At 38.2% G+C, this 21,993-nt stretch overlaps 1 protein-coding gene across 4 annotated transcripts in view; it reads left to right on the top strand.

Annotated features, from left to right (window-relative positions):
• The window catches only part of FBXL17 (F-box and leucine rich repeat protein 17), a 311,828-nt gene that overhangs the window by 152,884 nt on the left and 136,951 nt on the right, over window positions 1-21,993 (top strand). Inside the window, exon 7 of one of the 4 annotated variants that reach the window (XM_074811929.1) lies at window positions 9,221-9,264. The exons of the other annotated variants lie outside the window; for them this stretch is intronic. Coding sequence (XP_074668030.1) covers window positions 9,221-9,239 — 19 coding nt within the window. The 3' untranslated portion in view covers window positions 9,240-9,264. Of the gene's footprint in view, window positions 1-9,220; window positions 9,265-21,993 lie in introns of those variants that run through there. 4 annotated transcript variants of the gene reach the window in all.

A 21,993-nucleotide genomic window follows, 5' to 3' on the forward strand; every position in this document is an offset into this window, starting at 1 on the left:
GCTCGTGTTCTTTGACTTTCATGTTACAGCATAAAATGGAATGATTAAAGTTTGATTTTCATATTAGAGGTTACATTTGTAGTCTTGCAGTAATTTTTAATTATTTGTAAAGTGACCAAAATGTGAAATCTGCTAAGAAAAAATAAGGATTGATACCCATTATGCCATTATTTGTAATTATATTACAGTATCCTTCTCTAGATTATGAGAAGATTTCATAAAATGGAATTTTCTTGTTTAGTATTACTTACTTTGTGTAGTCTCTTTACAGGGAAAAACAATCATTCATCCACCTCACTGCTTTGGTTGGGAGGTCTATAGCAGACTCCCACAGCAAGATTTGCTTTATTGGCCCTTAACCTAATCCAAACACTCAACCCCATTATCACTATACTTGATTTCTGAGCTCTCATAGCATTCTCTAACATACCGGGCCACTCCACCACCTCTCCTTCCCTGTCTATCCCTCCTGAAGAGCTTGTAGCCATCGATTGTGGCACTCCAGTCGTGTGAGGCATCCCACCACGTTTCTGTGATAGCTACTATGTCATAGTTCTCGTGCTGCATCATGGCTTCAAGCTCCCCCTGTTTGTTGCTCATACTGTGTGCATTGGTATAGATGCACTTGAGATGAGCTAATGAATCCAACACCTTTTTGTGAGTGTGGGCCCCATTCCCTACCAGACCATTCTCAGGTGCTTCCATGGTTCCTAAACATCTTTCCCTTCTCTCAAATGAAGTGGCAGAGGGAGAGCCCTCACCAGTCCACCATCCTTCAAGCCTTGGCATGCTTCCCTTGAGCTTATCCCTAACAGGCCCAGTTATCTCCCCCTCTCCCCTCATACCTAGTTTAAAGCCCTGTCAATAAGCCCTGCTATCTTCTGCCCCAGAATCCTTTTCCCCCTCTGGGACAGCTGCATCCCACCTGTCCCATTTGTCACCAGCAGACCAGGTGCCTTATAAACCTCGCCATGATCAAAGAACCCGAAATTCCAGTGGTGGACCAGTCTCTGAGCCACGTGTTCATCAGATGTGGTTTCCACCCTCTCTCAGTGTTTTTCCCTTCCACTTGAGGGATTGATGAAAACATGACCTGAACTCCCGAGCTGTCAAATTTAGGGTCACCTGGTTTTGTATCCTTGGAATAAAGTAATTTTTTCAGGGTATTTTGCGTTTTCGTATAATCAGAATGCATAGGATTTTTAAACGAGCTAAATTTGTCTAAAGCTGATTGTTGGGAAGTATATAATGTATTTTAAAAAATAGATAAACCAGTCTGAATTGAAGTTTTTATTTGTGCATCTTTAAAATATCTGCATGTAATTTTTTTTTCCTTTCTCGAAAAAGTTCTTGTCTTGAAAAATAAGTTGAAAATAGAGATAGCAACAGTGTTTATTTTAAGAGCAAATCTAACATGTTAACATAGCTTTAAACAAAGTTCTAATTACTTTTTAGTCAAATCTGTGAACAAATACAGGCTTTGAGCTTTTTTTGTGTTCAAAAAATACATGTATTTTAGTACTTCAGATAATTTCGGCATTGTGAGAAAGACATTGAATAATAAGATGGTTTTGTTCTAACTTCGTACTGTAATTTGTTATGGAAAACATAATACTATTACATTAGCTCAAATTCTCATTTTGTCTTTTCATTGATGTATGTTAATTGTTTAAGACAAGTAACTGGAATTATTCTAAAAATTGTATAAGGTGAAATCAATAATGAAGGACATCATGACTTCTTTTTTTCACCTCAGACAGTTGAAAACTAAGCTATTCTTTAATTAGGCTTTAGTCCCTTAGCTTTTTTTGGCTTGTTTCTGTCTGTGTTCTGAAAATCACTGTCTGCAGATAGTTGTGTCTATGTATAAATTCACTGGTTCATTGCAGTGCAAAACAGGTCATTTTGGAACAGTGAGAAGTGTTACTGAATTTCAAGCAGTTTTTGCTGCTCAAATGACTCTTTTGAAAATAAAAAAAGCCTAGATTAGCACTTGTTTGCGTTTGCTTCATTGTCAAAGCTAGAAACATAATGCTAGTTTGAACTGTCACCCGACTGTATATGCACCATGAGAAAACAATGAGAAAAAAATTGTTATAACCAAAATATTTGACTAGAATCATATTAGAAAAACTAAAATGTCATCCAAAGTTTTGAGTTGTTCATTTTGATTTTCAAAGTAAAATGCATGCCAATCTCTGATGCTTTGTTTCTGTGTTTTCTCCTAATTTTGACACTCTGGTTTGTAGCACCTTTTGAATAATTGAGCCCATGTCATTTGCATAATTAAACCTCCTACTTGAGTCCTGATCCTGCCTTTCTTAATGTTAGAAGTCACTGTGGCTCATTTTGAAATGCATGACAATTAAGTTTCTGCTTTTTATTTTATCAGTATGAGCTTTTGTGCACCTATTCTGCCAGTGGTATTTGTGCATATGAATTTGAGAGTGGGAGGAGAGGATAGTAGACAACATGAGTGAGTGTCTTCATTTCAGCATGAGCACCTCAATTCAGCATTTCTCGTGAAGCTAGAGACCTAAAACACTGTATGATGTACTATGTATCTGCCAGTTAGCTGTCCTGCAAGCAAAAGCCTGTAGCCTCTCACTACCTAACAGAGAATACTGAAAGCAGATCAGGGACTGTGATGCAACAAAGAATTTTAGAAATTGAAAATATTTTTAACTGAATTTTCAGTTTCAGAAGCTAATCTTAGGGGTGAAGGTGATAGGCTATAAATCAAACAATAAGGTACAAAGAGTGCCACTGTATAAACATTTATGTTGCCAGCAAATTAAGTGCTGCTTATTCCTCATAGGACATTAAGATGCAGGAAGCATATTAGTAGCCACATTACACATATTCAAATACTAAATCAAGTGTACTCTTTTCAGTTTTCAGTTAGATGTAAAGAGACTCAGTTATACCAATTTGATGGTTCATTTGGGCTATGCTTATTCACTTAGAAGTTTTGAGTAATAAAAGCTAACATGTTACTTACTTGTAAATAATAGATTTGGAGATCTTTTTAGCATCTTCAGATACAATACAAAAGAATAATCTGACTGCCTTTTTCCCAAGAAGTATCCTGAAAGCCTAAAAAATTAAATAAAATCATAATGAAGAGCAAGTGAATAGAGACTTGTGATGTCTTTTCTTCACTGTAATTATGGATTTCTTTTTCCATAATTGGATCAAATGTATTTATTAAATATAAAAATGGAAGCATTATTAAGAATCTGGAAACCAAATACTTAAAAGTCAAGAAGCCCTTAATATCATTTATGAATGTATGCCTTAATCAATTTGCTCGTGCTTATCCTCTAGTGAATGAAATTTTTTTTGTTAAATGAGTATTGTCCAAGTTCTCTGCATCTTAGTCGTATGCCTGCATGTGCCTGCATATGCCTGCAGTGCATGAGTAAAGCTTATATTTTGTCTTTCATAATATAACATCTAACTCTACATATGATGGAAATTTAAATATATAAATGTGACACAACCTTAATGAAACTTTTCCCTTCTGAAATTTGAAATGGACAATCTTCATTATTTCAGTCATAACATTGGATTAGTTGTAGAATTCTTTCATCTTTGTTTTATTGTCATAGCTTTTTTGAAGGGAATGAAAGACATGAAGAATTCAGTCAAGATGTTGTCATCAGCAGATCTATATAAATACTCTGATCTGGAAATTTAAGCATGAAGTTCTCTTTCCCGACCATTTCTGACTTAGAGAACTTCCGGAACACAATCTGTAAAATACATTACCTGTAGTTACATTTCAGATCTGTACAAATCTGAGTTTTTTTCCAGCTCTAAAGAGCTGTAGCTTTGAATTGAGCTAAAGTATGAGGGTTTCAAGTTGACAGATTTAGATATCCCAGACTTTTAAAAACTACTCAGCTTCTTCAGATTGCCTTAGTTTTGTTCTAATTTTTCAAGTCTTACTGACACGCACCAACACAGTCAAGGCTGAATGTTCTAATCATCTGATGAACTGAATTTGCCAAGGATGACTTCAGGCTTCACTTGAACTATATTTGTTGATGTGCTAAAAGTATTTTTTAGGTTTAGACCGAAACGGAGGATTTCCACGGAAAACTGAATGTTTGGACATTCCGAATAATTGGTTAGGATAGACTGTAATTTGGAGCTGAACTGTAAGCAATGCAATTTATTTCTAGTTTACTGGTGGCACTTCTTAGCTCCATTTCTTGTTTCTATCCAATAAATGTAGTTTCAGAACTTAAAGGTTAGTCAGATTGCAGGGTACTGTGGTGGGATTTTTATTACCCCATTTCTCCAGCCAATAATATGGAAACTATCTGGTGCAAACTTCTGGTGTGGGTGTTATGTATATCCCTTTCAAATACCAGGAATATGTTTTTGAAACTAAAAAGAAAGAAACTGTCAGTCTTTTCTAGATTGCAAAACTATATACTATACTCTCTATATACTGTAGTATGTACTATACATAACTTCTATTTCTTTTAAATTTGTCTTGATAGTATATGGGTTTTCATTTTCCATGGCTTATTCTGTACTGCAGAGCAAGTTAAAAGTTAATTTTTTTAGGAGAAAATTTTTATTTTCTAATTCAGTAATTAAGTATTTCCCCACTTATGCTGTGTGGTGCAGAAGTTCAAGAGAAAACCTGAACATTTTCAGCACTGTTCCTTTTGTCCCCTGAATTTAGTAACTTAACAGTAAAAGAGATAATTGAGAAAAACAGTCAGGTTAATGAATACAAGTCCTTTACCGTACATTTCAAATATGACTCACTATTGTGGTTCTGCAGTCATGTAATTGTTTGTGGAAAGTGTCAGTCTTTGCTAGATCATGCGAAACTCCCTAGATCATAGAAAAGATATTAAAATTATTCTTTAAGAAACTTAAATCATTGCTATGCATAACTTTTGAACTCTGAGCTAACTTCATGGTGGGGAGGAATTAGAACATTTAGCAACTGTTTTTACAAGAAACAGTAATACTTCTTTATGAAATAAATACTTTTACAAAATGTGCCAAATCTGTATTCTCCAGAGCCTTACTGAGTAAGTGGCTGAGGCATGAAAGTCATACAGACATGTTTATATTATTACATGCCTCAAGAGTATTTTTCAGTTGCATAGGAAATATTGCTGGACTTTGTTGCTTTGAGCAAAAGTGTATTTGCCTTGCAGTGCTTGCTGTGTAAATTGTTACAGTTGAACAATAGTCCAGTCAAATAATTTGTTTATACTTTTTTTATTTATTGAAAAAATATTAGTCAAATTTAGTGATCTTGCATGAATTTAACATCTCACAACTGTTCTCTAAAGTGCACCTTGCAGATTTCAAATTCTCTGAATTCTTGCATGAATTTCTTTTTAAGTGTACTGAATAGGCTTGCAATATCTAAGGAAACATATGAAGAACTTACATGCACTACAGAGTGTCAACATCACATTAAATACCTAATACTCAGTATTGCGGTTGAAATTCTATTGACGCTGGACTCTTGCTTTCCTCTCCCCTTTATCATTCTGAAACACCGTGTTACAGGAGACTTCTCTCTTTGGCCTGTCTTGAGTGTTCAGCCAGTATGTCTTCGTATCATTTAAAGTAGTGTTTTCCAAACCTGTGCAAGTTGATTATGGCTAAACTTTTATTAAGAGTAGTTCAGGATACTGTAGCACTGAGAATCTGTGTGGTTAACTCCCTCTGTTTTTTTGGGAGTTAAACTGCCTCTGTGTAAGGCCATTTTCACAAGCTACATACCACAGAAAGAAGAAATTAACGTTCTGTGTGTCTAACTCAGTGATCTTCCTTTACACTGTAGTGCTTGCATGAGAAGATTGTGCCTCAGTTATGATGCCTGTGTTTTATAATAAAGTACTTACTAAGAGAGTACTGTGATTATTTGAAAGTACACCTACCAAAAGATGTTCTGACACATTTATTTAATTGCAGTCAAGCAAAATTAACAATGTGAGATCAGTGCAATGCATATTATAGGGGAATTTTAATTGACAGCATTCTTCTCAGTCACACAAAGTGACATTCTTTATAGACTTTTGATACTATGTTATTTACTTATTTGTGGATGAAAAGGTTAACTAGAGTGAAGTTCTGTAGTGAATGTCTTTCCATTTCAGAAGCAAAGTTTGTTTTTCTAAAAGTGAATGGAAAACTGTGATTTCTTTACAGTGTTTTGTAATCATAAATTTATAAATGGCATTTGCAGAGATTAAAGTTTAATCTGCTTGATAGTTTAAAGTTCTGTGGAGTATTTGCTCTATAATAAAAAAAAAGTAGACTCAGCGTTGGCAATCCTTCCGCATGTATGGTGGAAAAACACGTGCCTGACATGTTCACCTAGGAATGAAGAACAGTAATTTTTGTGAACAATTTTCTTATAAAACCATTTTATAAGTAGTACAGATATTACTGGGTTTTACTTATATTTTCCCTAAATGTTTACCAAGTTCATAATTTCTCAGGCTTTCTGGGACATTCAAACAATCACCAATGATTATGTAATCCATTTTGTGCTTAAAAAAATCTAGGGGTACTTTTAGCTTGTTTATGTGAGAGTGTGTTTCCCTTGTGGTTTGACTCTCTTCTTTAACTCAGTAGTCTCATGACACTCAATTTGCATAGAATAATAAGTGAGGGAAGAGCATGTTTAAGTATTAGAGGTTAGTTTATCAGACCTGTGCTTTAATAATGTGAGTCAAGAGAATTTTTATAATAGTTCCAGATTGGCACTACACTACTGTAAACTCCTTACAAAACCATAATATATTTCTTCTAATTTACTCACCATTTCTTGTAAAATGGGCTGCCTATGTGATTGTAACACAGAACTTAGGTCTTAATAGGTAATATTAGTATGACAAGTCATTTGTGCATTCCACTTTATCTAATAATCTGTGCTTTGTTATTGAGCACAAATAGAAATTTAAATGCTAATTTTAAGAGCACTGTATGTCTTCTCATATGTTGCCTAGTGATTCTGATTTCGTGTTTCTTTGATTACAGCAAAAAATTCAAGTGGGTTAGCACATAGAGCATTTCAGTTACATCTAAAATAAAATGAACTTTTAAGAGGTTGCATTTGCTTTTTCCATGCTACCTGCTCTTCTGCAATGTGACTTCTATATGCCCTGAGATATTTAAAATAGAGACATCCTCAGAGTTTAGGACTTGAGAGCTTGTTGAACATTATTACAGTTAAATATATTTGTCCTTTTTGGGTTACAGGTCTCTCTGTATAGTCTCTTATTAATCAGAATGCAGCAAGAATGCTATTTTGGAAGATGTTTTAAGTTGTTGGTACAGCACTTACAAAAAGTCATGAAAATAATCCTGTAAGAAGTTAAGAGACGTTAGACTTACTCTTAATTGGGGGGGGGGTGGGGGGGTGGGGTGGGTACATGAAGAGAGTAACACTCAGTGTAGCCAGAGTATATATAATTTAAGAGTATGTAGCATTGCAAATTGTGAGTGTGGCTTTTAGATAAGTTGCAAGATGAGTTTCATATTCAAATTCAAGTATTTTTACCATCTTATATCAGTGTATTCTGTTTGCATCTTTCATATTTTTTCTTACTGTGTCAGATACTTTAAAAAAATCCCAACTGTCGTGCTTTTTTACTTTGTTATAGAACAAGACAACAATTCTGAGAAACAACACAAACCTTTTGCACTTGCATTATTTGGACTGTATTTGTTTAGTGTAACAGTAACAAGTTACTATATAGTAGCAGGATGAATGGAGAAATAGGTGAAAATTCTTTCAGACTTGTTTCAGCTGTTCATGGTTTAGTTGAAGTCAAAGGTGGTTGTTAGATGCATTTATTTATTTTTCCTTCTAAAATGCATTTTTAAGTATATTCCAGCCCATCAATAATAGAATCATAGAATCAAAAAATCGTTTAGGTTGCAAAAGACCTCTAAGATCATCAAGTCCAACAGTCTAGTGCTGCCAAGTCCACCACTAAATCATGTCCCTACGTGCCCTGTCTACATGTCTTCTGGATACCTCCAGGGATGGATGGTGACTCAACCATTTCCCAGGGTAGCCTGCTCCAATGCTTGACAACCCTTTTGGTGAAGAAATTTTTCCTAATATTCCATCTAAATCTCCCCTGATGCATCTTGAGGCCATTTTTCTCATTCTATTACTTGTTACTTGGGAGAAGAGACCACCTTGATACAACCTCCTTTCAGGGAGTTGTAGAGAGCGATAAGGTCTCCCCTTAGCCTCCAGGCTAAGCAACCCCAGTTGCCTCAGCCACTTCTCATAAGACCTGTCCTCCAGACCCTTCACCAGTTCTGTTGCCCTTCTTTGGACACGCTCCAGCACCTCAATGTCTGTCATGTAGTCAGTGGCCCAAAACTGAACACAGTATTCAAGGTGCTGCCCCTCCAGTGCTGAGTACAGGGGTAAGATCACTTCCCTGTCCCTGCTGGCCACGCTATTTCTGATACGAGCCAGGATGCTGTTGGCCGCCTTGGCCACCTGGGCACACTGCCAGCTCATATTCAGGTGGCTGTCAATCAATACCCCCAGATCCTTTTCCACTGGGCAGCTTTCCATCCACTCTTCCCACAAGTCTGTAGCATTGCATGGGGTTGTTGTGACCACATGTTACCAGTCTTATTCCAGTGAAATGCTTCAAAATAGCAATTACTCTGCTGAAATTAGGAAAAAAAAAATCAGATTTTAAAAGGCACAGTTTGTCAATATACTTCAAAACTGGAAAATAGCTTTTAACATAATTCAAACTTTTCAGGCTTTCATTTTAGAAAAATATTTTCTTCAACTGTCAATGCAGTTTATGTTACATCATTAAATGTGCTCATATCTTCTGGTTTACTGTACCTCCTGAAAAAAGATTAAATCATCCATCTATATGGGTACACTAACCACAGTTAAGGATTCCTAAAAGCATACTTTGAGTTCAACATGGAGCAAGTTAATTCCCCTCTTGTTTCCATGAAAAAGACAATATATCTTCACTGAGCCTCAATATGTGATAGACAAGAGATATCTTACTCTCCCTTGCCAGACTAATTTGAAGTTTTGAAAAGAAGTGAGTAGAAAGGGCAATATTCCATCACTGGATTCCAGTGGAGAAATTACAGAATACAGAGACAGTCCATGTGCTGTATGGATACATTTTATTTTGTCATTATTTTTACTGAGTCTGTCTATTTTGTGTCTTTCAAGTATACATCGCTACAGATGAAGGACAGGGTATTACAATATGGGCAGAAGAAATGCTATCACATGCAGAGTTTTAAGGAGTACTGGTAATGAGTGACCAGAAGTCAAGAAGTTTTCAGTAACAGCGCTGACTGAATTGCTGGAAAATATATAAGGGGACATGTAAGAATATGATCTATTGTAACCTGGTATAATGATGCTTAAAAATCTAATTTTATTTCTCTGTTAAAAAATTGTCATTGCAAGTGGATGAGATTGCAAGCTTAGTCATACTTATTAATTATACTAAATTTCTAGTTTTAATTAGAGTAGTTCTTTTGAGACTACACCCTTTACCATTAGGCCGTTTGAAACCTATGAGATAAAAAGGAAGAGTTCTTTCAGAATATTATTTACATGATTTTAATTAATGATTATAATCTCCATGGTCATTTTTGAAAAAGAGCATTTAATCCCTTAACCGGTCTTCATAATTTGCATTTTGCAAAAGCGTGTAAGCCCTGCAGGCTTATTATCTCCGATTTTTTTCAAACCAAACTTATTTTTAGGGAATTTTATTTTGTTCCTGCTCCAAGTCCCACTTCCTGTCATAACACCTGTTTCTCATGCAGAGGGAACTGATTGATAGAAAAGTAAAGTTTTCTTCCTTTTGCCAAGACAGAACATAGCCCTTGGCAAGGTTATCTTTGAAAACAGTTTTTCATGCAGAGACTGTATATAAGCACTATTGCTGTTGCCAAAATCCTCTGACTAATGAAGGGTTGGAGCAGTAGAGTATTCTTTCTCGTTGCTGGTGGCACATATATGTAGCATTTCTTCTGAGAAAAGGCACTCCAGTGTTTCAAACAGAAGCTAGGAGTTTAACCTTCTAGGAGGAAGTTCAGTGTTAGTTTTTATTGATAACATAGAAGAAAGCAACTATATAGGAATATGAAAGATAAATTCTATGGCAAGCTGAAACTCTTAAAAACAATGAGTTTTCAAACAGTTTTTTAAAAAAATCCATTTGAAAACTCTCATGTTTACAAAGTTACTTCTTTGAATCCCAAAGAAGACTTATGCTTAGTGTTTCACATTGATGATTTGGGGAACTGATTCCTAACTAGGAAGGATTAGCATATAGACTGCATTTAAAGGTCAGAACTTTAGGAGCTCACTTACAGACTAATTTTTTTCTTTTTTCTACTTAATGGAAAAATGTGTAGCAAAAAGGATGGAATATTCCTGTTAGTACCAATAGTGTTTTAGAAACCCTGACTATTATTAAAATTCCTTTTTTTCCAATGTGTGCAGCAAACACTCTTTTCTGTGACATAGAATGAATACCGAGTATCTCCAGCTTAGATTTTTAAATGAAAGCTTCCATAGAACTTACTTAAAATGGATAGGCTGTAATGTATTAAGAAGCCAGGAATTTCTAAAGTAAAGTTTTAATTAAAATATTGTGTCTCAAAGCTATAGAAATACAGAGTAAGTAAACATTCTAGCAACAAATGATCAAATGAAAGCTAGGTGAGGGAAGTTACTTCAGGTATCCAAATTAGTAGGTACTCTGTTGATGTCCTCATATAGTAAATAAAAGATCTTAACTCTCAGAAGGTTCCTAGTGAACTTCTTGTATATTACGATTCCTAAGAAACCATAGTAGTCCATTCACAGAGCACTCATCAAGATGAGGGCCTTAGTTAACTTAGCAACAGCACTCATAGTGATTAGAATTGGCTGCATATTAACAGCAACTGAACTCTCCTTTTATAACTGTCTTTTCCCAGACTGTTAACTAATTTCTAGGAGAAACTTCTGTGTCTTATGTCTCAGATTACACTTAACTGATAGCAGGAGACTTTTTTTTTGTGATACCATTATATGGCAGAAAAAACATACCTTTTTTTCATTGTCCCATGTACATTTCTATACTTTAGCTTGCTAGAACTTACTTTGATTGTAATAACTTGTAATAGCTTACTTTAATTGCAAATACATTTTTTTAAGTAATCAAAGCATCCCTGTCATGAAGCTTAGCCTTAAATAATAATTATACTTTGAAATTTACTCTTAAAAGAGATTTTTGTAAGGAATCTTTGCTTTCTTTTTTTTTTTTAAACAGACATTTCACTTTTTAATTAAACATCAGCATTGAATATATAAACTGAGGAGTTCCTATGAGATATAATTTGGATACTGCACCTCTTCAGGTCATTACAGATGTTGTCATTTTTGCTTTCAGATACAGATTCAGTCTCTTTGGCTTGTTGCACAGAAGCAGCACAATGGACAGACATGCTAAATTCTTTTCCTTCCTTTAAATTGCCAACATAGTGAAAGTGTAAACATCCCATCATACCCAGTGGCATGTATAGACACACAGTGAAATTAACTGAAAGCAAGAAGTTAGCATCTTGGAACAATGGTAACCACAACTCAATATTCCTGTGGGAATATGCTTTAAGAGATGTTGTTAGCGGACGGAAAGGCATGCTAATAGAGACAGCAATATCCCTCCTTACCAAGGCAAGTCTGTGGCTGCAATCTTGTTGAAAACAATAGTATATGTCATAACAAATCTGAAAGAGGTCAACTCTTTAAATTCTCTGGTAATCTAGTGTTTTTGAACTTCAGTGCTGCCTTTTCTATTATGTTTTATCAAGGCCTTTCTATATGGGAAATTTGAAATGCCCTGTGTTGTTCTGTTAGCGTTACTGGAGACCACAAAGATCTCATTGAATGGTATTCATAAATCTATCCTATTGATCTGTCTGTCCTAGAGAGTGTAATATCTCAATATCTCAAATGCATTAGCCACTACTGAGAAAGTCCTCCAGAGAGAAACTCAAAGCTCAAAGCTACCTTGAATAGTCAGTCTCTCTCCCATACCTCTTACTGGTTATGAGGAGAGTGTTGCAGATGGAAATATTAACATAGTAATGATTATCAGGAAATCAAGATTTATTAATGAGTAGCAGCACTTAACCAATGTAAGGATTTACAAAATAATTCAGTAAAATACATTATAATTAAAATAGTGACTCAACTACAGATTTGAAAATGACAAGATTTACCCTAACTTACTATAAGGTATCCCAAATCAATATATATATGTATATTCATAAACACAAGATGTACAAACATACAGACAGGCAAAAATATTTGGATCCAGTGAAATATCTGTGTACCCACACTTGTGAAGGTAACTGTGTATACCCAAACAAATAGGTACGTAGAGATGTGGGTGAAAGAGAAGCTGGCCTACAGTTAAAATTTCCTTCTTCTTGAGTTTAGAGTAAATACTACAATGCAGCGGCATTCCTCAGCGGGCAATAATTGAGACTCAAGGCGGTCAGCTTCACCCTGGCCCTTTGTTAGCTTTGTCGGCAGACAGAGGAGTTGATATCTGAGAGGTGTCCCAGCTCAGGGGAGATGCTGGTCACAGGCCCGCTGCAATCCAGGAGAGCTCAAAGAGTCTCACTCTCTTTATAGGGTCAGTTACTTTTAAACTCCAGCCCAACTCGAGTGGTTAAATATTCTGGTGTTTTCTACCAGTTGTGCAGGCCCAGAACTTGTTGGATATGTGCAGTTTTGTTATCACCCTCCCTCAGCCACATCCCAGATACAGATGCTCCAGGCTGTCAGGAGGTGATGGACTGTTATTACCACTCCCCAGCGATAGGGGGAGCAGGAGCCAGGCATGTCAAGGGGGTGCCTTAACGCTCTGGTCCACTGCCATTTGCAGTCCATACCTAGGTTGGTATGTGGCTCAGGAATGGGGCTGGAATCACACCAAGCCCTGAGCAGCCCAGCAAGGGAGGGGGAGTTGATCTACCACAGAGAGCCCAGGAAGCTTGGCCTTACTGAAGTTAAGCTTTGTGAATATCCCTTATGATACTCATTCTTGCAAGACCAAAATTTAAAATGCATTTTTTAACTAAACGCATCAAGGTGCATATTTCAAGATTCATAAAATAGCTTACATACTCATTTTATGTAACTTGTAATTTTGTGGAAGATGTGGTAAAATTTGCTCTAGTAGTAGAAATTGAACCCATGTTTTTAGATGCAAAGTCAATGCAACTGTGATGGTTTAGCCCCTGCCGCGGTCTGAGACCACACAGCCGCTGCCCCTCCCCCACAAAGGGAGTGAAATACAAAGCCCCGAGACTGAGATAAGGAAAGGTTTAATACAACAGTGCAACAGCAACACAACAAACAACAACAATAACAGTGATAACAATGAACAGAGCAAAATATCTACCAATACAGCAGTGAGAGAACCGGCTGCGCCAACCCACGCGATCACTGATTCTTCCCGTGCTCGCGCCAGGATGTGACGTCAGCATGATATATGAATAACCCGGCTAGAGCTTCCCCCCACTGCTGGGGAAACTTAACCCTATCCTGGCTAAACCAGGACAGCAACCCTTATTAAGCTGCAGGATGCTACTTTTCTTTCTTCAGGCTTGTCATTTATTCTTTTTAAACAAGGAACATCTCTTGTTCTGATTATATAAAACTGTTTCATAACAAGGTCACGGATTGGCTGTTGTATTTAATACTTCATTTAAACACGTGCCATTGGTTTGAAACTGTATCTTGTATGTTAACTTGACAGGTACATACTGTAAACAGAGTTAAGTGTGTCTAAAATAATTTTGAAGCTTTCTTTGTGTGCTAGTAATGATCTTTATAGTTAAATTGACTTGGGTCTTGACTAGCAGGATAATTAGTTCTTCCTTTCAGATTTTTTTCAGATAGAATTTGGTATATATTTTCAAAATCAGTACATTTCCTTGCTTCATCAGTGGTGCAGCAGACATGAAGTGCTTGCTTACAATGAGGCATATATATTCTGTTACATGTATAAAAAATGTAGAATCTTGAGCTTAGTATCTTTAGATTTTATTTGGATGTTTACTCTTGGGGCATGAGGCTGAAGTGAACAACTGTAAGTAAAACATTGTTTCTTGAGCAAAATCTTTCCAGTTTTCTTAAGTCACTTTTGAGTAATTCTTGTGTAAATTGGAGCCATTGCTATAGCTATGTGATAAACAAGGTACCACCCATTATTGTATAACATATGATGTACCACACACTTGGTAATTCTCAAACTTCAATGTGATAAGCAATAAAATCCCTGCATTTATGCGAACAGGTAGCAGGATGAGTTGGTTATGTAGTTCCAGTCATTGAATTTGATACTAAATTTTGTCACTAGATGTTTACAGTAGTAGTTTTGTATTTTCAGTAAGTTTTCTCATACTGAGTATACCCAAACCCCCCAAATTTTTATCAATCTGGAATGCCGGTAACTAACTAAAAGATATTTCCCCATCAGCCCTACAGAACAAAAATAAATATGTGCAATCCTAACAGAGAAATAACAGACTCTCTTATGTTCTTTATAACCAGTGAAAAATCAGTAATTAATAGCCTATCTTAATATGATAATTAACATCAAGTGACTAAGAATCTGGCATCTTAAGTTATCATAGAGTTGTTGATGAGGCTAGTCTCATTAATGGCATCTATATTAATTGCTAATTAAATAATTGTGAATTTGCCCTAAAATTGTGATAATACCACTAGGAAGCTCCTTTTGATTCCAGCATTAGTGAAGTGTGATAATTTTACATTTCCATAAGAAAGGCATAATTCATCTTTAACATAGTTTATGTTGTAATGCATTTTTTTTTTCATGTAGGAATAAATACAATAATTCTCTCCCAAATAATAAAAGAAGTCTTTTTTCAGTTAAGAGACTTTAGATATAAATTTTTTCCCCACAGATGGTTTCATAGTGAATTCCTGTTGACATTTCTTGGCCTAACATAGTGCACCCAGTGATTATTTCGCCGGGGTTCTATCATAGTGACAAAACTTAAATTCTTACAATACGTAATCTATATGTCATTGCTTTGAGAAGAAGCTTCATCAGGCCTTTATGAACCAATGTCATGGAGTAAAATGCTGTTTGGGTTTTAAATTCGAAATACCTGTGTAGAAGAATATTCCACATGAATCTTACAGTAAAACTTTTTTTAATGCCCTTATTTACAGGAATATGTTTTTGCATATATATCCAGATACAAAACAGTTGTTCTTAAGCGAAATCATTGAGGGGTTTCTGCCATTACATAATACAGCATTGAAACAAGTGTGTATGATTCCACTTGAATTTAGAGGCTCTTTATGTTATGAAAAGGGTATCCTCAGGATGTTTTATGTATTACAGAGCATGGAATTAAATTACGAATTAAATAAAACCATTATGTGTGCCTTAGTGACACAATAAAACTGATCCAACAAACCAGTCAATATGGCTGAACACTGGTACAGTAAATTTTTTTTTAACTGTTATACATATGTTTCAAACAGTAACTCAGAGCATAGTATTTTCCTGTGCTGTTATTTAAGATAATGCAAGTTCCATCTTGTTAAATTTTGTGGAATTAGGAATTAAAGATTACAAAGTCTGGATTTAAAAAATTAATTTCTTGTAATATTTGGGCTGTTTTACAGTTTAAAAACACTGCAAGGACTAAAACTATGTATGTAAATACTGTATATTCTTGTATGTATGTATAAAAGCAGAAATTTAGAACAGTGGCCAGTGGACTGCCAGTGGTTCAACATATTCTGCTACCTACTTTCTGAAGGAACTTTTTGTCTGTTGCTGACAGCATCTGTATCAGAGAAATTGCTTCACAGGTAGGCAGCTTGGGAGGATCCACTAGCAAGTCAGGAGGGGATGTTACAAAGCTGTGCAACAGTGTTGTAGCCTATGAGGACAAGACTCCTTCTCCTGCAGGGTGCAGAACAGGGCTCCATCCTGTATCACTGCCTGCAGCAGTCATAGTGCAGCAACCTGGGACCTCAACAAGGGAGAGGTCCTTTTGGCCGCAGGCTGATTGGCCAAAATCCCACAGGGAGCTGGGTCAGGAGCTGCAGTGGCAGCTGAGGCACTGGAGTCACAGTGACATGTGCAACCATGCTCATGGTGAGGATGCAACACAGAGGCTAATGGGAATGAACTGGTACACTTGTGCCAGTTCAGATTTTCCACGGTGTAGTCAACAAGGATAGTGAGTTTTATCTGGAGATGTAAAGGTATCATCACTGTCTTTTCCTTTCCAGAAATATTTTTGCTTATTTTCAAAGCAAATACAGTATTTTCATACTGTTATTTTATACTGCTTCTAAGTTTATTACTAGCCTTAAAGATCATACAGAGGTCAGGTATTTGATCTGGGAAGCATAAAATTTGAATTGTGAGTTTGATAGATAGTCTAGGATGAAATATATAGAAGGACAGCAGGGCACAGGAGGAATTTTTGTTTATTTGTGTCATGATGATTCAAGTAGCTTCAATGTACTAAGTAACTTCAAAGTATTCTAGTATAACTATATATATGTGTTTGTGAGGAGGCAAAACAACCCTGGGAACTAAGCAAAACATATCTCAATTAGGCTGTAAGAATTTGTATTGAGCTTGTAATAGAACACATCAAGTTCAGTGATGCTGTTAGTGAAGGAAAAGAGGTATCACAAGGTGCTGTCAGAATAGGCAGGGAGGCTGGCCCAGTGTGGTCCTGCCAGTCACAGATCTACCAACTTCCCCCTCCCCAGGGCTTCAGAGCCATGCTTCCAGTCTCCCGGCCCTCCTTTCCTCCACTTTTAATGAGTTTCACCTAACAGCTCCTGCCTGTGTGAGAGAACCGCCCCAGGTCAGTGTCATGCCTATCTTGTGCTAAGGCAATCTTTAGAGTCTCTATAGAACAGTGGTATAGGGAGCAGTCTTCCTTTTATCCCTCTTTAAAGTTTCAGTGGCTAAAGCCTTGCCTTGAAGGGAATCCACACTGAGGCTCTTAACTGGGTTGTGGTGTTCGTGCAACAAAACTAGCAAGAAACAGGAAAAAAAAAGTTTAAAAAAAATATTTGAATTATAGTTAAATGGGGTGATAGCAGAATCACTGTATTTATTATTATTGTGCGCCGTAGGCACATGGTAATAAACAGATTACAATTATGGGAGTCTTAATGTGATATAAATATTTAGTTTCATTTATTTTAGCATAAAATAGCACTGTATTCAGGAACCCCTTCAGAGTCATTGCTTTCAAACCTTTGAATTTTTATACACATTGAGGTTAAAAATAATTTATTTCTATAGTTATTAAATTTATAATGCTTCAGGTATGCCTGGAACTTCCCATACCACCACCTCATAAATATATAGCACTGATATTTAGTCACAGAAAAGGAAAAATAGAGTAATACCATTTTCTCCAATTGAAGCAATGTTACCATTAAGAGAATCTGCCCTAAAGGTTGTACACGTTTCTCAGATATGCCACATGAGTTACAGATACATATTGTGTTGAACATGTTTCTGTAGAACAGTAAAATACCAATTTTTGCCTCTGGATTCCTTGGGATTGACTTTTCATCCCCAGAGTTAATGTTAAAAATAATATTGGTTAAAGGCGAGCTAATGGTCTTTTTCTTTTAATTGTACATCTGAGTATGCCAGCTTACACTTTTAGTGTCTGAGTTGCAGTATGGTTACCTCTGTCTAAAATATTAACCAGATAAGTCACTTCTAACCCTATACTAGCAACACAATGGTCTGTCGCCTTTGATGAAATACAAAATTAAAACCATTACTCAAGACACAGCTGTAATAATAGCATGTATCATTTGACATAAAGTGCTCAAACTTTGTAAAGTGCAGAAGTAACATCCCTCTTTTGTCTTCATTTAACAATTGTGTGCTTTCACAGGCTTTTTAAGAGCACATTTTAGACATTCAAAGTGCCTGGAAATCAAATCTTTATTAAATATTTATGGGGAACAACACCTAATGACTTCTAGGGGACTCTGCAAAGAGATTCAGTATCCATAGAGTGCACTTATCATTTTGTTGTTATTGTTGTTGTTATTAATTTTTTAAGTGCTGGCAATTTGCTCAAAGCTGTACAGGACACACAAAAAATATTTTTCCAGCCTTTAAAAACTTTGTCTCAGTCAAACCAATGCGCAAAGTACACTAACTCAGTATGAAACAGACACATCTGAAAAGTAAGCCTGGTTGCTGAGGAGAGTCACCTTCCTTCCCTGTACTGTCCTTTCTTACCTGCCTTGTAAGAGCAGAAGTTGCTGCAGAAGGCAGATGCGTGCTGCCGGAGAACGAGTAAACGAAGGCTGCTGTTTACTTCCTCACATTTACAGTAACTACAGGGACAGGTCTTTTGCTTTTTTCTTTTCCCCTGTGATACCTTGCTGGAGAAGATGGGAAAGGGCACTGTTACTGTCTCCTGAAAGAGGAGGCATGTGTACCCAAAGGCTTTGTGGACCTAAGATAGGTCAGGGCAAAAGAAAATTGGAGTAGAGTGCTTTGTGGACTGGTTGAAAGTAGAAGAGATTGGGTGCTTGGTCTTCTGATGTTTGCATCAGAAATAAAGCTATTTAAAATTATCAGTGAATACCTGATGTAAATCAAGAGCAAAAATCACTATAAACTATTAACTACATTAAAAATTATCAGAAAATGTTGTTTTGTGCACTTCAACCAAATCTAGTGCTTATCCAAGTGTAGGTTCCCACACACTGCCACTAAAGAATAAAACCTCTCATGCTTTAACCTAATAATTTTCTAATAAAATGTAAACAGTGAGAATTCAATTAAACGTATATTGAGTTCTGTGAATACTTCAGTATATATAAATGTAGTATATCTTCCTAACTCACAAAGAAAAAAGAATAATTTGGATGCCGTCTACATAGCACAGTGCAGTGATGTGCAGATACAGATAATGCTTCTCAGTAGGACAGAGCCAGCCATGGTGGAGGATGTGACCTAGCTTACTTGGAGCACTGCACTGTGTCATAAAATATAGACCTCTCAACCATTTAGTTACAAATTGTCATGCTTTGATGACCAGTATCCGAAGAGAAACATCAGGTGAAGAACTAAAAGTACAAATACAACCAACAGTGTTTGGATCCCAGCTTCCTGCTTCCTAATTTGACTTTGAGAGGCCTGAACTGGTACTATCTGTTGAGAAAGTGTACCTTGTTGCCTGTTCTGCAGATGATTTTGGGCATGGTGATTTTGCCTCAGTAGAACTCTCAGTTTTTATCAGAGTGAGGCAACTGAGTAAATTCAGTTGCTGAGGAGAGGGCCTCCAAAGTGGAGGATAGCAGCGGGGGACCCTTCCGAAAGCGTGAAAAATCCCACGGCAAAACCGCAAGCCGAGAAGGCAGAAGCCCAGGGCAGAGGGAGAGCCTCAAGTCACACACCCCCCCCGAGCGGGAAGAGCGACCTGCGAACGAGGGCAGCGGGGACTCAGGGCGGGCAGACACCAGAGTGACGACACCCAACGCCCCTCAGGTACAAGAGCTCCCCAGGGAGGCGGCGACCAGGACGGGCAAACAGGGCGTGGCGCGGCAGTTTGCATGGCAGTTCGCACGGACAGGGCATAGTCCTTCTACTGGGTCTAGAGCTCATCTGAACTAGTTTCATTTTATCATCCTCCACGAGTAGACTGAGCTGTGGTCTCCACTCGGGTCAAAACCACCACCAGAAAGAACGTGGCGACCCAGACGGAGCTGCCACGCCAACATGCAGCGGTCCAGGTCCCAGGCTGCAGGGAGTGCCTGAGCCTGTCAATCCTGCCGGAGGGCAGCAGTGACAAGACCCGTGTGTGCTGTGATCAGCTGGATGACCTGCTCAGCCTGGTGGAGGAACTCAGAGAAGAGGTTGAAAGATTAAGAATTGTTAGCGAGTGCGAAAGGGAAATTGATAGGTGGAGTAGCACCTTGGCACCCCTGAAGCAAAAGGAGCAAATGGAGGCTCCAAAAGAGCCAGGCGATCACTCACCCTCTTGCTACCAGGCAGAATGAAGGAGCCTAAGAGATGGGGGAGACTGGAAACAGGTCCCCGCTCAGGGAGGCAGGAAAATCCCCTCTCGACCTCCCTCATCCTCCATGGTGTCCCTTCACAATACATACGGGGCCCTGGAACTTGTGAATGAAACAGAGAAGGATGAAGAAAATGAGTCAAACAAGGAGGAAGATGAAGGTCCACCAAGGCCGGGTCACTCTAGACCAGGTATTAAAACGAATTCTGAAAAGAACCGCAGAAGAGTCATTGTAGTGGGTGACTCCATTCTGAGGAGTGTCGAAGGCCCAATACGCAGACCGGACCCACTTCACAGGGAAGTCTGCTGCCTCCCTGGGGTCTGGGTAAAGGACCTCACAGCAAAACTCCCCACTCTAGTGAGACCCAAGGACTACTACCCTCTCTTGGTTTTTCAGGTACATAGTAACGATATTACCAGGAGAAGTCCTAAAGCAATGAAGGGAGATTTCAGGGCCTTGGGGAGACTGATTAAGGGGTCAGGGCGCTAATGGTGTTCTCCTCCATCCCTTCAGTTGCGGGGATGGATGAGGAAGAATACAGGAGAACTCAAACAGATGAACTTGTGTCTGCGAGACTGGTGTTACAGTCAGGGCTTTGGATTTTTCAATCATGGGTCGGTATACAGGACGCCAGACATTTTGACATCACATGGTATGCACCTGTCCCAGAGGGGGAAAGGGATCTTGGGGCAGGAGTTATCTGGGCTCATTGAGAGAGCTTTAAACTAGATTTGAAGGGGGAAGGGGACAAAACTGGAACGCCCAGACTTAAGCCCCAGGGTAGATTAACAGAGATTGTGCGCTGTTGTGCCAGCAATGACCCTCGCCCTGCCATCTCAGTGGAGGCAAGGGATGGAGAGATACAGCACAACAAAGATGCAAGGGATACTGATGGATCAGTAACTGTGGTAACACCTGTGACAGGTCAGGCTGGGCTTAGGACTCTAAATGCAAAAAGGTGCTGGGGACATCAGCCCATCTGAAGTGCATCTATATCAATGCACACAGCATGGGTAACAAACAGGAGGAGCTTGAAGCCATGATGAAACAGGAAAACTATGATGTAGTGGCTATAACAGAAACATGGTGGGATGTCTCCCATGACTAGAGTGTGCCAATTGATGGCTACAAGCTTTTTAGGAGGGATAGACAAGGAAGGAGAGGTGGTGCGGTGGGGCTGTATGTTAGGGACTGTTATGATTGCTTTGAGCACAAGTGTAGTGAAGACAGCATGGAGTGTCTTTGCATCAGAAACAGGCAGAAGGCCAACTGGGCATATGTCGTAGTGGGAGTCTATTATAGGCCCCCCAGGCAGGTGGATGAAATATTCTATAAGCATTTAGGAGAAATCTCACGATCGCTTGCCCTTGTTCTTGTGGGAGACTTTAACTTCCCCGACATCTGCTGAAAATACAACACAGCAGAGAAGGACCAGTCCCGGAGATTCCTGGAATGTGTGGGAGATAACTTCCTGACACAGCTGGTGAGTGAACTGACCAGAGAAGGTGCCCTGCTGGATCTCCTCTTTGTGAACAGAGAAGGACTGGTGGAGGATGTGGTGGTTGGAGGCCGACTAGGGCACAGCGATCATGAAATAATACAGTTCTCTATTCTTAGAGAGGCCAGGAGAGGTGGCAGCAGAACTGACATCCTGGACTTCCAAAGGGCTGACTTTGTCTTGTTTAGGCACCTGCTTGAAAGGATCCCTTGGGAGATGATCCTGAAGGGGATAGGGGTCCAGGAAGGCTGGGCACTCTTTAAGAAGAAAGTCTTAATGGCACAGGAGCAGGCGGTCCCCAGGTGCTGTAAGAGAAGCCGGTGACAGAGAAGACCACCCTTGCTGAACAGGGAGCTTTGGCTGG

The sequence above is a fragment of the Strix aluco genome, chromosome Z (assembly GCF_031877795.1).
Source record: "Strix aluco isolate bStrAlu1 chromosome Z, bStrAlu1.hap1, whole genome shotgun sequence".
NCBI lineage: Eukaryota > Metazoa > Chordata > Aves > Strigiformes > Strigidae > Strix > Strix aluco.